This window comes from Drosophila tropicalis, unplaced genomic scaffold, assembly GCF_018151085.1.
Source record: "Drosophila tropicalis isolate 14030-0801.00 unplaced genomic scaffold, ASM1815108v1 contig_443, whole genome shotgun sequence".
Taxonomy (NCBI): Eukaryota; Metazoa; Arthropoda; class Insecta; order Diptera; family Drosophilidae; genus Drosophila; species Drosophila tropicalis.
The window spans coordinates 4,300,978-4,316,925 of NW_027172907.1; the positions used below are offsets into that span (position 1 = coordinate 4,300,978).

The 15,948-nt window shown below is 35.9% G+C and overlaps 1 protein-coding gene across 3 annotated transcripts in view; it reads left to right on the forward strand.

The window, feature by feature from the left end:
- Positions 1-13,055: 13,055 nt before the first annotated feature.
- The window catches only part of mub (poly(rC)-binding protein mub), a 38,196-nt gene continuing 35,303 nt past the window's right edge, over positions 13,056-15,948 (forward strand). For all 3 annotated transcript variants that reach the window (XM_068286573.1, XM_068286574.1, XM_068286575.1), the window contains exon 1: positions 13,056-13,953. In XM_068286573.1, the coding sequence (XP_068142674.1) occupies positions 13,855-13,953 (99 nt within the window). In that variant the 5' untranslated portion in view covers positions 13,056-13,854. The remainder of the gene's footprint in view (positions 13,954-15,948) is intronic.

A 15,948-nucleotide genomic window follows, 5' to 3' on the forward strand; every position in this document is an offset into this window, starting at 1 on the left:
TGGCTGGCTTGTCAGAGATACTTTTCCAAAATGCACTGTTGCATAAAGAAGAAAGAGATATGGGATAGACAGAGAGAAAGAGGGCGACGAGAATGAAAAGCTTTTAAACCCAACCTAACAACCGAGTCACCTCTTTCTCCTGTTTCTTCCCCTCCATGCGTTCCATGTTGCTATGTGCTAAAAGTTGAAATGTGGATACGCCCTCTCGATGACATTTGACCGAAAATTCGTACATGTACGTTCGAACGAGGCAAACAGAGAGTTAGAAAAAGGCAGAGGGAGAGAGAGAGAAAAAGCCGGACGGACTTCTATAAACCGGACTCTCTAGCTAATAGGCAAAATGTTTGTGCAAAATAACTTTGAAACGCTTCAAATTTTAACTGCAAAATTTGCTATTTTGCCAAAAAACATATTGCTGCTCCTACTGGAGAAACTACATACTGCATTTGAGGTCTCTTTTGCTAATTAGCTAATTAATTAGAAATGTTGTTGGAACCACCGAGCAACCGAGAGACCAACAAACAGAAACACACACACAGCCAGACCGACCGACCGACCAACCCACTCACAAACATACATACAGTTAGATCCACTCAGGCTAAATGAAATTGATTAGAATTTAATTTCGGAATTGCATATCTTTGATTTCAATCTTTGATTTCACAGTTTGAATTGCAATAAAAAGGATTTTTGTGTTTTTCATCCTGAAATATAAACAGTAGCAAATTCCTTAGCATATATTTAGGAGCTTTTGGCTTCTTGCTTTTTTCGAGGCTACAGAACAGATCACGATCAAATTTCGCTAGGAATTGTTTTAGAGCAAGTTCTTTATAACTTTTTACTGAAAACCTTTTCCAATTTTATTTGAAATGCATTTTTTTGTTTGTTGTTTTAAAGTTAGTTCAAATAGTTGGCATCGGGACTAATAAATACTATATCGAGTTAGGGGCCTAATGTTTAGCTAAGCGAGAGAAAAAAAAATTATTTGGAATGAAAGTTTTGAATGAAACTGTTGTTGAAAGATACGAAAAGTTCTACAGCATACATTTAGTACATTTATTGTTTCTATTTTAAATGCTTCAGATGAATTTTTGTTTTTTTTTTTTTTTATTTTACTGTGAATACACTTTTGTTACAATTTTATTTAATTTTCTTTGAGAAATTACCGCAGACTGCCTGAGCACATTTGCGCATTCTCCTTCTCTCTCTCCCTTTCTTTCTATCGCTTTCTATTGCTTCTCCTTCATATAGACTTCTCTTGGTTCTTTGATGCTTGGGCTGTAATAATGATGATGCCGCGGCAAATCGCATTTCATGCTTCGGCATAATCATCTTTGGGTGCTAAAAAGGCGAATGCCCCCAGACAAGACTAGTGAGAAGAGAGAGGAAGACTCTAAGAAGGAGAAAGAGGTGGGGGTTGGAGGGATAAATAGAAAAAAGTGCGAAAGATTGTGATGAGATAGAGTGAAGAAGAAGAAGAAGGAAGACAAGGGGGAGGAGGATGAGCAGGTAGAGGAGGTGGTGAAGCGGTAAGAGTTGGCCGTAATTTATGCAACGACTTGCAACGGTGCCTTCCGCTACTGCAACAACAACAACAACACCAACAGAAACAACAAACAAACAAAAATGTAGAAACAAACATGCCTGGGCCATAATTCTTGTGTTACTTTTTTTAGTCATTTTTTTTCATCTTCTCACTCGTCGTTCTCTTTTTTCCTCCTCTCATTTCGTTTCGTTTTCTTCGTCTACTGCAACTTATAGTGTGTAGTTTTTTTTTTTGTTTTTAATAAGATTTCTTTCAAGCAGACGATGACGATGACGACGATGTCTTAAGACAGGTGTACCAGGTGTAATTATATATGTCTCTTTCTCTCTATCTCTCCCTGTCTTCCTCCCTTCCATTTGGGTATGTGTGTATGTAATGTTTCGCCCCGTTGACGTCGGGCGTTAATAAAGATGCGCCTCAGTCGTCTAGTTGAACCTTTCCCGCTGTGCAAATGCATCTTTCGCTCTCTTTCTCGCTATGTTTTTTGCACTAGTACCACCAACTAACCAACTATTAAAGCAAAGAGGGGTGGCGAGTACAAGGAAGGGGCTGGGGGCACTCTCCGTTGTCTATGGGTGGCCTACTTAATTTATGAGACGCAAGAATTCTGTTGCACTCTGGTAGCATAGAGCAATTTGTAATTAGTAGCCAGGTACATACAGCTAGCAAATCAGCTAAAAGAATATATATATATCTATCCATATAACACACACACACAAACACACACACATACACAAATAAACACAGTTGTAGTAATTACAGAAAAGCCGGCAACAACATCATGTGATTGACCGCATTATAGGACAGACAGACTGAAACGACAGAACGGCCGACCGACTGACGGACCGAAGAAGATCGCCGCCAAATCGCTGTGCGAAAGAAGAGGCAAATGAAATGAAATTGCGAAATTAGGTTTGAGTATTGATAATCGGAAGAGGCACACACAAAAACACACACACACACACATCTTAAATATATATAGAATCGTTTTCTTGTATTTATTTATTGCGATTGTTCTGAAAGACGAATTAGGCAAAAAATCTTATATAGTTTCACATTTCTTATATTTATAAATAATTATCATAAACATTTCCCAAGATATGGTTGTATATACATAGTTTATTTATTACAGATAAATAAACAAATAGATTGAATTTTGTTTAAAGCCATATTTGTCACACGATGTTTTTGATGTTTAGTTCTCTGGAAATTTCTTCAAATTCCACCGAAGGAAATTCTCCTGGGAGTGACTTTCCGCGAAAGATTTTAACCAAATGCCATATATGTGTGCGTGTGTGTGTGTGTGTCATATCAAATTGAAATGTTGTTGCCTTTAATTTCTGATATTAAAAACCAAACACGTGTTAAGCACACATCTTAAGCAATTAGTCCTTTTTTTAAGAGTCTCTTCATCTTGTTTTTGAATAGAGTATTTATGCTAGTCGTAGTCTGTTTGTCCTAGAGTTCTTTGAACTAAAACTGTATGCACTAAAAATGTGATGATTCATCATCAGCAGCATCAACAAATGGTTACTTTTATTTGTTGTTTGAATTTTTGTATTTTTTCTTTTTGCTGACCCCAAAATGATGAACTAAAATATGAATAGGAGATGGGTGGAAAAACCGCAACAAAGCAGAATTAAAAAGGACAAAAACTGGAAAAACTGGAAAAACTGAAATGTGAAATGCACAATAAAGTAGAAGAAGAAGGATTAAGGATTATGTCACAAACACATGTACAATATATATACATATATATATACAAGGTATAAAGGATACATTTACATACATAGAGATAATACAGAGAGAGGGATAGAGAGAAACAAAGAAACGTGTCACAACAAATGGCCGGGACAATATGCAACAAAACAACAATGAAGTGACAAAAAATGTTGGTACAGGTTTTTTTCTGTTTGTTGTTGTCATCATAATATGAAGACTGGGATGTAACCATGTATGTGTGTGATTGTGTTTATGTCAAAGGATGCAATGATAGTTATATGACATGGCCAGAAGCGAACTTTGCACCAGCCCTTTATATTTTTTACCTATTTTTGATGATTCTATGTCAGAAAATATAAAGTGACATTTAATTAGAATATACAGTTGAAAAAAACTGATGATTGGACATAAAATAGACATAAGAGTAGGGAGGAAGTAAAGCTCAAAGTAAACACACACAAATACATAGACATAGATTTGAACTGTGTGAAATTTGGGTTGGACAAACCATAAAGAGAGTGATTCAAGGGTGGAGACCAAGGCGATCCAGGGTCCAAGAGAGCTTATCAAATTTAAATTTTAACACTCTTGCTGCCTGGCCCAAAAGGTTATTTTGTAAGCAATTTGCTCGTTTATAATTTATATTTACATATGTACGTTTGCTACATAAAAAGGATATATGATGCTACTGCTGCTGCAGCTACTACTTTAGGGACATGACGAGAAAAACTTTATTTATTAATCCAACAATTTAGTTATTAAACACCAAGACACAACGAAAACAACAACAACAATAACAACAACAGGCCCTGAGCAAAGTTTCTGTCTTTTTTTTTTTGGCATGCAAATCCTTTTTCTAATATTTACTGGAGGAGGAAGGAAGAGGAAGAACATAAACTTTTCAAAATGACAAAACCTATAGCCCAGGCAGAAAGGAGTAGGCCCAGTTAAGCCATAAGTAATTGGAAATTAAATTGGAATTTGTGCAAGAGATTTTCCATATAAAACATTAATATTAAAGATATTCTTCCTTCAGAAGGAAAGAGACATTATGTGTGTGTGTGTGTGTGTGTGTGATTTGTAGGTAAATATATGTATATATATGTACATATATAGATTTAGACAGGTTTAGTTTACTTTAGCCCCAAAAGGTTGAGGTTGATTTTGTTGACTTTAGCATTGAAGCGACTTTCTATAGACCATAATTGCTTTATCATCATCATCATCATAAATGTGAAAGAAAGAAAGCAAAATCATTTTACCATTGACTTACCTCCAAATTCTTCCCTCTTCTCCCCCCTCATCGCTGGTAAAACTAAAACTAACAGAAAGAATAAATGAAAAAACATAAGAGAGGAAAACAATTTCATGCTGAGATGGAAACTATATTTATAATATGTAATAGGCAATTTCTAACAACAACACACACGCGCATACACGAACATATGTGTCTGTATGTGTGTATGTGTTTGTGTGCGTGCGTTTCTCCCTTCTTCTTCTTCATGTGGCATAATTTTAATAGGTCATCATATTAAGGGATTTTGTGCAATTTGTCTATACAATACATACCTACAACAGAACACAACGTACACTTCATCTATGTAAGTCCTCACTTCATATCCCCATCTCTGTCCCTATTGATTGTTATTGTGGGCGTAGATGGGGGGCGGAGTCGAAGCTTTCGCATACTCCTTACCCATTGGCTCCATCCACCCATCCATCTATCCATCCGTTGACTGTGTTCATTCTATAATTCTCTTACTCTTCAACTCTCCCTCACACTCTCCGTCTCTTTGTTCTCTAGTTTATTGGCCATTTGCCACTCGCTGACATGTGCGTTTAATTGCGTTTTACTTATTTGACACAAATTAATATGGCACTCGGCATTTTGCTCGCTCTCTTTCTCCCTCCCTCCAAAGCTGCCAACTAAGTTGTTGGTCCTTGTCATTCCTCCTTCCTTCAATGTGCGTTTAGCCCACATAAGTATGCTATAATTTTGGCATGTCCATTGTTTCCACTAGAAGACGGGGCGACGGTGGCGGCAATTATTAAATGTTTTTTTTGCCATCTCTCTTTTGCTGTACATTTTATGTTAGGGGTAATTAAATATTTCTGCCACATTGGCTTTGGCTTAATTTTTGTTATTTTTTTTGTTTTGTTTTGTTTTCGCTTTGTTCCTCTAAATGGGAATGGTGGGCGTTTTTATTAGGCAAAACAACTGCAGATGTGAATGATGTTTATGAGTAGAGGTGAAACTAATATATATAATATTGTATAAATTCATAACCTACCCCTAATTGGAGAAACGGTAAAACAGTATTGGGGAACAAATCATTTTGCATAGTCTACTTTTATGGGCCAGTTTCAGGACTCAAGATACAAGAGATATATAGGCAGAAAAGGGAATTATCTTCGAGTTTTTGAATTCAATGCGACCTCACATCAAATATTAAACAGAAATCGAAAGCAAAACGATTTATTGGAGAGAGCTTTAAATTGAATATCGCTTATCGTTAACCGTTTTGGTTTATGGCTATTATAAAAAACGTACAGGCAGTACGGCTTCACTTGAAAAGAAACAGTTGAAAAGACTTTCAAGTTAAAGTCATGACTTTATATCCAAGCCAGGTGTCGCCGTCGGCATATCCTTCACATTTCCCATTCTCCCTCAAACTGGGATGCCTTTGGGGTCCAGTTGTTGCGCTACTATTGCCTTTCAACCGCATCATAAATCAAATTATGAGACCGCCCACCACTTCAAATCTCCTCACTCCCACAAAAAAATATTATTAAGTGTGACCAAGGGACCATCCCGCATTATGCCTCCTTCTCTCTTTCTTTCCCTCTCTGCGTGTGTGTGTGTGTGTGTCCTTCTTGACCATTTTCAAGTGTTGTTTCTCTTGTGCTTTGCTTTGAGCTTGGTTCAAGTTTTGATTTAATGTTGAATGTTATTAATATTAATATTATTATAAAGACGAAGCGACAAAGTTTCATTTCGGTATAAATTCGTTTCGTTTTGTTTGTTGTTGTTGTTGTTGCTGCCTGCCGCTGCAATGTGTACACATAATTATGCAATTTAATGAGTTTTCCCAGTTTTCAGCCAGCCCTTTGGGCTCAACACACACATCCACACACACACACCCCCATATAAAGCACATGTGCATAATTAAATGTTAAAAAATTAATTTACACTTAAAGTTCTGTCTAAGAAGACAGAGAGAGCAATTGGGAGAGTTTACCTATTTCCCTTATTTTGCTTTTTTGTGTTTGGGGGCAATTAAAAAGTGTTAATGAGCAAAAGTCTAGCGGAAAGGCAACACCCACCCAAACGAAACGAAACAAACACTGAAAATTAACAAAACAAATTTAGATCGACTATAATATATCCTGTTATTTAGTTTCAATCAGTCGAAATATAAATCATTCAACAAATGTTGCAAAGTTTTATAGCCGAAGTTTCATTCAAAATTAAAAATATTTAAATGGAAAATGTCAACTCTTTGATAATAATGATTGCTGCTGTCGCTTTAGGTACAGCAAAAAATGTAAGGTAACCCAGAAAAAAAAATGAAAAACGAAGAAAAAAGGTGAATACAGGAAAAATTGTTGATGATGACAATGATGATGAGGCGATGAGATGATGATGATGCGGTTGACTTTGCTAGACGACGACGACAACTTGACATGAGAGTGTTGGTGACTAGAAATGGCATTTCAGGCAGGCAGCAGGCAGCAACACACAGGGTGAAAGCCTGCCAACGAACGAACGAACGAACGAAACAAGCAAGCAACCAACCAACCAGTCAGCTATTCAGGCAGTCAGCCTCAGCCTCTTCTTCTATGCCTGCGCCTGTTGTTGATGTTTGTTTTTTTGATGCCATAAACGAAAACTCCGCACGAAAATTGACGTATAAAGTCAACGCCGTCAACAAAGTCGTACCTAACTCCCTCCTCTTTCTGCATCCATTCATCCATCCTTCCATCCTTCTTCACTGCTCCTCTCGCTCTTGTGTGTTCTGTGTTTTAGTCTTTCTCTGGAACGCATGACAGCATTTTTAAGGCCAAAAGATGTTGTCGTCGTCGTCGTCGTCGTCATCGTCATCATCATCGTCATGTGACCTCACAGTGTGTGTCACGTACAGCATTTAGCATTTATTCTCTCCCCCTCCTTTTCTTGCTCACTCTCTCTCTATCACTAACTGCGAGTGTTTGTGTGAGTGTGTCGAAAGAAAGAAAAAAATCCAATTGAAAACTTTTTGCCAAAAAAAGGGGGAAAAAAAAAACACCCGAAAAGTAGAAATGAAAAAGACAACATAAAGAAAATGAAAGAAAGAAAGTAGGAAAACAACACATGAAGCAATAATCCAAGAGTTCTTCTCATATTACCTCTCGCAGAACAACAAAGAGAGAGAGAAAGAACTCTATTTGAAGTTATGGGCCTTAAAGTAGGCAACAGATTTTTTATTTTTGGCTTTTGATTAAAATTGAAACTCTGTTGCCATCTTCCTTCATCCTGTGCTTAGTATTTGTCTTTTGAGGGAAATTAGAAAGCAAACTGGTTTTTCGCTCATGTTGGCAAGTTAATTAAAGGAAAACTAGTTATGCATGGGCCAAGAACACCAAAAAACACCAAAGAGAACATGAGAAACGGAGAGACATAAAGATAGAGAGAGCCAGAAAGATACAAATCGAAAAAGAAGCCACAAGAAAAGTCATTAAAAACTGATGAAGGAGTCGTTGTTATAGACGTTTATCCTTCTTTACTGTCTGAGTCTCAGTGCGTGTGTGTGTGTGGGTGTGTGTGTCCTATGATTGATAATGAGTTGGTGTTGGAGTTGGGAGTTTAAGGCTGTAAATTAAAGACGTTGTGTTGGTAAAGGAGATTCAATTCAATGTCAATGCAGCAGACAGAGAACAAGAGGAAAGAAGATATTTTCATTTCATGTCTGTCCTCTGTCTCTCTCTCTCTCTCTTTCTGCGTGCTCTGAGAAATGCAAAGAATTCAAAGAGCTTGTAACGGAACTTATTATACTCCATTTCTTTTCCCCTAACTCTCTCGCTCTCCATCTCTCTTTCTCCTTTCTGCATGTCTATGTCGTGCTTCTCCTGCTTTTTCCCATAGTCTCTTCATTGTTATGTCTCCGTCTGTTCTGCTCTGTGTTGTGGCCTTTCGCTGTCTTGGTTTTACGACTGAAAGCCCCCCTCCTAGCCAGCCAGCCAGAGCTGTCACCTCCGGCACTGGCACCGGCACCGACATCGGCTCCTATTTCTTCTTCACAGCTCTCCTCTCTGTGGTTCCATCCTTGTGTATAACCTCAAGAAATCGCTGCGGGAGTATGTACTGGATATTAAAACGCTGTTTGTGCGAATCCTACGGCTATATAGGCATGTGTATACACATGTACATCTCTATCTCGTATGCATGTGTCTGTATGTGCGTGTGTGTGTATGGAATTGGTAAACAAGAAGGGGGTATAACATGTATGACAGACAATGCAAGAAGGTGGCGAGGGGTAGAATTATCTTCAAATCAAGCTAAATTGCATATCCTGCTGCTATGACTCTACTGACTTTCTACATACATGACACAATTGTCATACACCTGACCAAGCAATTTGCATATTGCCTATACACTTGGTTTAAAGCTGTCAAATATACATATATACATTCCAGGAATATCAGCATTATGAGATTATATCTTATTATTGTGAGATACAATGTTGTGCAGTTAAAATGAAATTCAAATAGCTTTGAATCGAGTTAACCACAAATGTACCTCTGTACCAATTCCAATATAAATAAATACATTCATACATCATAATTATATTATTTTGATAACCAAAGTCATTTTAGGATTACCCACACAGTCCAAAGACTATATGGGGAGTTCAATTAACATCACATAGGATTTTTAATATGGCCAACAACTTTAAATCGATTCACTTCTTCATCACTTTTGCTCTATCAATTTGTTAACCGAGTTTTAGACTCTTCTTATTAATAGCAAACTATCATCAAGCAAAATTGAATCCCAACTGAACCTTACTCCATTTCTTTATATAGTTTTCAGATGAATCGAAGATACCCTATATTTACATACATATATACTGAGATCTTTTTCTGCCTTTTGTGTGTGGTCTAAATATACACACAATTTTCTTATATTAATTTCGAAAATGTGTTAAACGTTCATTAAAGATAAAATTTGTATTTTGAGTGGTTAATACTTTCTGACATTTTTGACATTTTCAAAACTGCTCCAACCACTTAATTTGTCTTACAAGATGATGCCCATAGACACGTCGATGTAGGGAAAAAAGCCAAGCCAAAAGGGGGAACTACCAACAAAACAGAGAATTCATTTGCATGGACAATTGTATCTAGTTTGTTTTTTTATTTTTGACTAGTCTTAACTTTTGAACCAATGGAAATATTCATGTTACACAGAGAATAAAAGCAACAACTGTATAATTGGGCGTGGCACTTGGTAGCAAGAAGAGAAAACGAGAAACTATATATGTGTACAAATATATATATATATATATACAGCTGCGAACTTAAAAATAGCACCACTTGCTGAGGTAATGTATTCAAAGGATTCCCTAGGCTTATTTTAAGGTTCTAGGAACATGTGAATACGTTTTTGAACGTAAAATACTTTCTACTAATGGAAGCATAAAAAAAATTCTATCAAAATCCAACGTTTTCAAAGATTTTTACAAAAAACCTTGATATACTCAAAAAATACCCGAAACTAAAAATAGCACCACTTGCAGTATTTTGCAAAATACCGTTAAATTTCGCAGAATTGCATAGCAAAAAACACATATTTAACAGTCCCTGGTTCAAAGTCGATTTTAAAAGCAACAGTACTACAAAATATCCGAGACTTTTAGATATAATGGGTCGGGGAAAACACTGCCCCGGGAAAAAAGCGAAACGTCATCCAAAACCAGGTTTTGGAGAAAAAATCGGGTCTTGAAGATGGAAAACTGGTTGGTACTTCCAACAGAGTGATCCGAATAGCGATCTATTTGAAACAGAAGCCTTCAACTCGCAGACGAAAGCCAAGACTGAAGCAGCAAGAAGTCGGTCCCTTAATGCGAGAGAGCAATAAGGATTCTTTTAAGGCTCTAACAGATCTTAAAAAGGACTTTCAGCCCCAAACTAGGGTCCAAATTGTTCGCAACTACCTCCGGAAGATCAATTCAAAAGATTCCAGTCGAAGAAAGCCTCCACTTTTGAACGCTAGACATAATGCCAATCGCCTTAAGTTGGTCAAAGATCATGAGAATTGGCTTGTCCAAAACTGGAGGAACGTACAATGGACTGATGAAAATAAAATTGTAAAATATCGTAGAAAAGGCTATAGACCATACGTCTGGCGTCCACAGAACCTGGAATTCAACTCCAAATTCACCCTAGAGTCTAGAATCAGTGTCATTGGTATGGGGCTGTTAGTCTTATTATGGTGTCGGTTACATATCAGTCCACAAATCGATTATGGATCAGCAAGTTCATGTAAATCTCTTATAGACGGTGTTGCCACTATACGCTGAGGATAATATACAGCTAATATGACCCTTTCAACAGGACATCAGCCCAAAGCACACCAGTAAGAAAGCCAGGAAGTGGTGCTTAGCGAATTATCTGAATGTAATTGAGTGGCTGGGACAGTCACCAGACCAAAATCTCGTTGAAAATCTTTGGTCTGATATTAAAAAAGCAGTTGCTGTTTCATTACCAACAAAAATTGAGAAGTTTTGGGAAGTAATCCAGAAGTCCTGGGCAAAAATAACGGTCAAATGCTGTCAAGACCTGGTTGACTCAATACCAGGACGATGTGCTGCGGTTATTGCCAATAAGGGCAATGCAACAAAGTATAAAGTTTATTATTTAATACTATTTTTAATATCTGATCATAACTTGTTAATAAATTTTGTTTTTTTTCTGTTATTTTTTAATTTTGAGTAAATATTTGAAAAGTGGTGCTATTTTTAGTTTCGGGTATTTTTTGAGTATATCAAGGTTTTTTGTAAAAATCTTTGAAAACGTTGGATTTTGATAGAATTTTTTTTCTGCTTCTATTAGTAGAAAGTATTTTACGTTCAAAAACGTATTCACATGTTCCTAGAACCTTAAAATAAGCCTAGGAATCCTTTGAACACATTACCTTAGCAAGTGGTGCTATTATTAAGTTCGCAACTGTATATATAGAGGTATATCCATGTCAAAGTAAAAAATTGCAACCAAAATTATGCGCATTTTGTTAACGTTGTTTCCCGCATTCTCTATCACTTTGCTCCTCCTAGAGTAGAGTAGTCTCTTGCTGGACCCCGAAAAATCTTTTAGCGAGAGTCAGCAGCTGAGTCCTCGCAGAACTAATGCGCTGCTACTACTACTACTACTACTACTATCCCTCCCTCCAGCCATTCTCCGTTTTAGCTATCTCTGTCTGTCTGTGCTGTTACATGGGGAATTAGTGCGCATAATTTCATAACAACTCCAAGAGGGGCGAGGAGAGGGAGGAATGAGATGTGATGGGGTGGGGCGAGATGCGGCCCTATGGAAGGATGAAGATAGAAGCTTTGGGTAGTCATCGCGTTGGCCTGTGCAAATATTTTGTAGCCCCTGGGAATGATTCCTGCCTTCTGGCAAACAAATGTACATATATGTAAAGTTATGCTGGGAATTTGTGATATAAACGTATGGGTAACGTTGGAGGTGGTGGAGGGAGGATGAGGAGCAGAGCAGTAGTAGCAGCAGCAGGAGCCGCCACCAGAAGAAGAACAAGATGTAGAAGGAGATGATGTTCTGTATCTGTGTGTGTGTGCGTGTGTGTGTGTATGCATATGAAATGCTTTATATGTTGTATATATCTGTACTAAATTGCACATGAAGTGATTTCGAGCGTAAGAAATGCCACGACAACAACAGCAACACATCGATATTATATATATATATATAATATACATATATATATATATATATTTGTATGTATGTATGTATGTATATATTTGTCGTCGCAGCATTTGGAATATGCATAAAAACTTGGCGCAGTTTCAAAGTTGTGTGTTGTATATTGCACGAAAAACGCGCGCGCAAAAATGAAAATGAACAAGAAGAAAAAAAGGGGGAGAGCGAAAAAAAAAACCCAAAATATATTGAAATGAAAAAGAATCAGAAAATTCTGTTTTTCATATCAAAATTACAAACCGGCCCAGGACAGGCAGCAGAGGCAGCATCTGATTTGAGGAATAAGCATGTGAATTGCGGTGCCGGGTGTAGAGGGCAAAAGGGTGTGGTGGCAAAGGGGATTTAGGGGGCATAATGATGAACGAGGCGCGCCAGTGTCTGGCCTACCTTACATCTCACTCTCTCGCCGTCTCTCCCTCTCTCTTTTCCCCCTTGTCGATGGTTCAACAAAGTGCCGGAAGTCGCCAACTCCTGTACATAGCAGCCCCCTCCTCCACCTTCAGCCCAGCCATTCCCCCATCTTCTTCTTGCCCTGATACCTCCCCGCGGGGCAACAATTTTGATTAAATGCATTGCAGAAGAATTTTATTCCCAAAAATAAATTAGCTAATTTAAAAATTCATATTGTAAATATGAAATTTTGAAAATGGAATATTTAATGCAAAAAATAACAAAAAAAATTCATCAACAAAAATGATTTATGTCAAAGTAGAAAATTTATTAATTCTATTTGTATATTAACAAAAAAATAGCAACCGAAACTAATTATGCAAATCACTCTCTCTATCTCTCTCTCTCTCTCTCTTTGCAGTAAATGGTAAATCATCATCATAATCTTCATTAAAAAAGAAAAGCAGCAGCAGCTAAGCAACACAGTATTTTTGCTCAACAATAAAACAAAGAAAACTTAATGAAAATATTAAAATAAATCTAATACTAATCTAAAGCAGTGATTGTTTGTTGCATTTTATGGAAAAATATTAAAACCAAAACAAAACAAAATTAAAAAAACATTTTCTTGTGGAGAAGAAGAAAAAGTAATACACAAAAAAAAAAAAACACACAGAACGCAGCGAGCTTAAGCCAACAAAAAACGTAGTACGACTAGCAAAAGACACCACCAATTTAATTTTCAAATAAAAACAAATAACCATCAACAAGAACAACTCTTAAAAACTAATTAAACAAGTAGTCAAAATCTATATGTATGTATGATCAATATATATGTATATATATATAAATGCATATATATATAGTAAAATCAATGCAAATTATATTTACAAACTATAACTAAAATCATTTTAGTAAAGAAAAGAAGAAAAAAACAAAGAAAAAACCACACAAAATAAAAGAAAAAAACAAAAAGACAACCAAATAAAGTAAAAGCAAATTAAAAAAAAAAAAAAAAAAAACAAAACAGATCGAATAAATTTGGTCTATCTACTTGAATAGATCAAATCAAACAGAGATCAACATAACCCCATATACTCTACCTGTAAGGAGCAGATAAAAAACATATATATATATATATACATAAATATATATTAAACAATCACAACAACAACAATAAAACACAAAAAACAACCAGCAAAACAAAAAACAGCATAAAAATGGAAGACAATAACACAAGCAGCAGTGCGGGCGGAGCGCCTATCAAACACGAGGATCCATCGGTGACACTCACAATAAGGCTGATTATGCAAGGAAAGGTAAGTCCTACAGATCTCTTGTAATTAACTTCATATCTTAAGGGCATCAGCTGTGACAACCCTAAATAATCTTGGAATCATTCAAAAATAACCTTCAAAGGTCTATCTTGGGCCTGATTGACTGATATAGACTTTTTCATATGCTTAAAGTAAAGGATTCGAACTCAAAAAAGAGTCAACACTGATTAAAGGTCACAAGAAATCATTTTCTTGCTACAAACAAGTCCTTTTATAAATAGAAAAAGGATTTGAAACAGATTCTCTTGTGTTCAGAAATTTCAAAAAATTCTGACTGGGTGGTTAATTAAAAACAGTCAGCTCAAAAATGCTGCAAAAAGTATTATTTCAAACAACTACAATATGACAAGCAACAACAAAAGCAACAATAATAAATAAGGCATATGGATAAATTCAATTATGTATAGTGTGAAATGAATTGCAATTGAATGCCAACTCCTTTTTGTCTTTTCCTGATATAAAACATATTAATGTGTCGTGTGGCCATCGCGTGTAATGCACATTTCCCACGTGGCGAAGTGGGAGAAAATTATATGTCAAAACTCTTAATATCCAGGCATATGCAATTTAAAGTGACAAGTTCGTTATCATTTTGATAAATAATTACGAATATAGGGGCCATTTTAAACTTACACTTCAAGGATTGAGTCAGGTGGTTGTTTATCTTTTTTTAAATTTATTCATTAGTAGCGATTGATTTTGATTTGAGAAATTTCGATATTGCTTGCCTTTTAGTTGGAAACTGATGAGGATTATGAGCTGAATCAACTGTCAGTAAGATATTAAATCCTTAGATAATCTTGAGAAAATAATTGTTCATTGAACTTGAATATACTCTGCTTTAGGATTATCAAAGTCTAAAAGAAAATTTTTAAAGTTTCTATTGAGAAAGAGTTATTTTTTTTCGTATGTCTAGACAAAATAAAATTTGTTTAAAGAAATATGATTAAACATAGTTTCACATTCCATCACCTCTCTCCCTCTCTTCTTTATCTGTCTCCTACTTTATTATTAAAAGATCCAATTTACAATATTGACATCTCATTTTGACTTTGTTTTCAATTTCGAATGCAAAACCCATAAACAGAAGGCAAAAAAAGAAACAAAAGCAAACAAAAAAGGAAAAAGGCAACCCACTCCCACTCCTCTTCACATGTCTATTAAAATATCTACGCTATTATGCACACCATTGGATTCTGTCATTTTTAAATATTTATAGACATATTCAGAGTATATATGTACATATACACATATACATATATATAAAGATATGTATGTATTCCACTATATATTATATATGAGATAAATATGCCAATGCACAGCAAAATCAATAAAAAGAAAAGCAATAGCATATGAAACAAAAACACCAAAAAGAAGTACCAAGTAGAGAAGAGAAGAAAGAGGCAAACGGGGGGGGAACACACACAACATGAAGGAAAACAAACAATGAAATTATAAATTAACGTGTGCAATTTTTTATGCAAATTAAAATTAAACACACGCCACGTCACGCATTATGCCACATCCCCCCCACCCCATTTAATGGCAAATTAAAGTAGGAACGATATATAATATATATATATATTGAACGAGAATCGGAATAAATAAAAGTAAATATATATAAAGTCATAAAATGCGAATCGAAACGAATGCGCCGCGCGGGCATTGCGCGGCTATTAAACAATCATTATGGCTTCCAGATATGAGTAATAATAATAATAGGGGCAAAAAACCAGGAGTACAACAACAACATCAAGTTGTTGAATCAATTGTTGAGCAGATAAAGCTACTGGCATATTCATCATCCCCCCTCGAAAAAAAAAACAAAAACAAATAAATGTCTATGGACTAATCAAGTTTCCTATAAACAAATCAAATTTCCATAAGTTCAACATTTGATGAATCATTTGTAAAAAAAGTTATAGAAATTAAGTTATAGTATTTAAACAGATTCTCACAGGGTATTAATTATGTTGA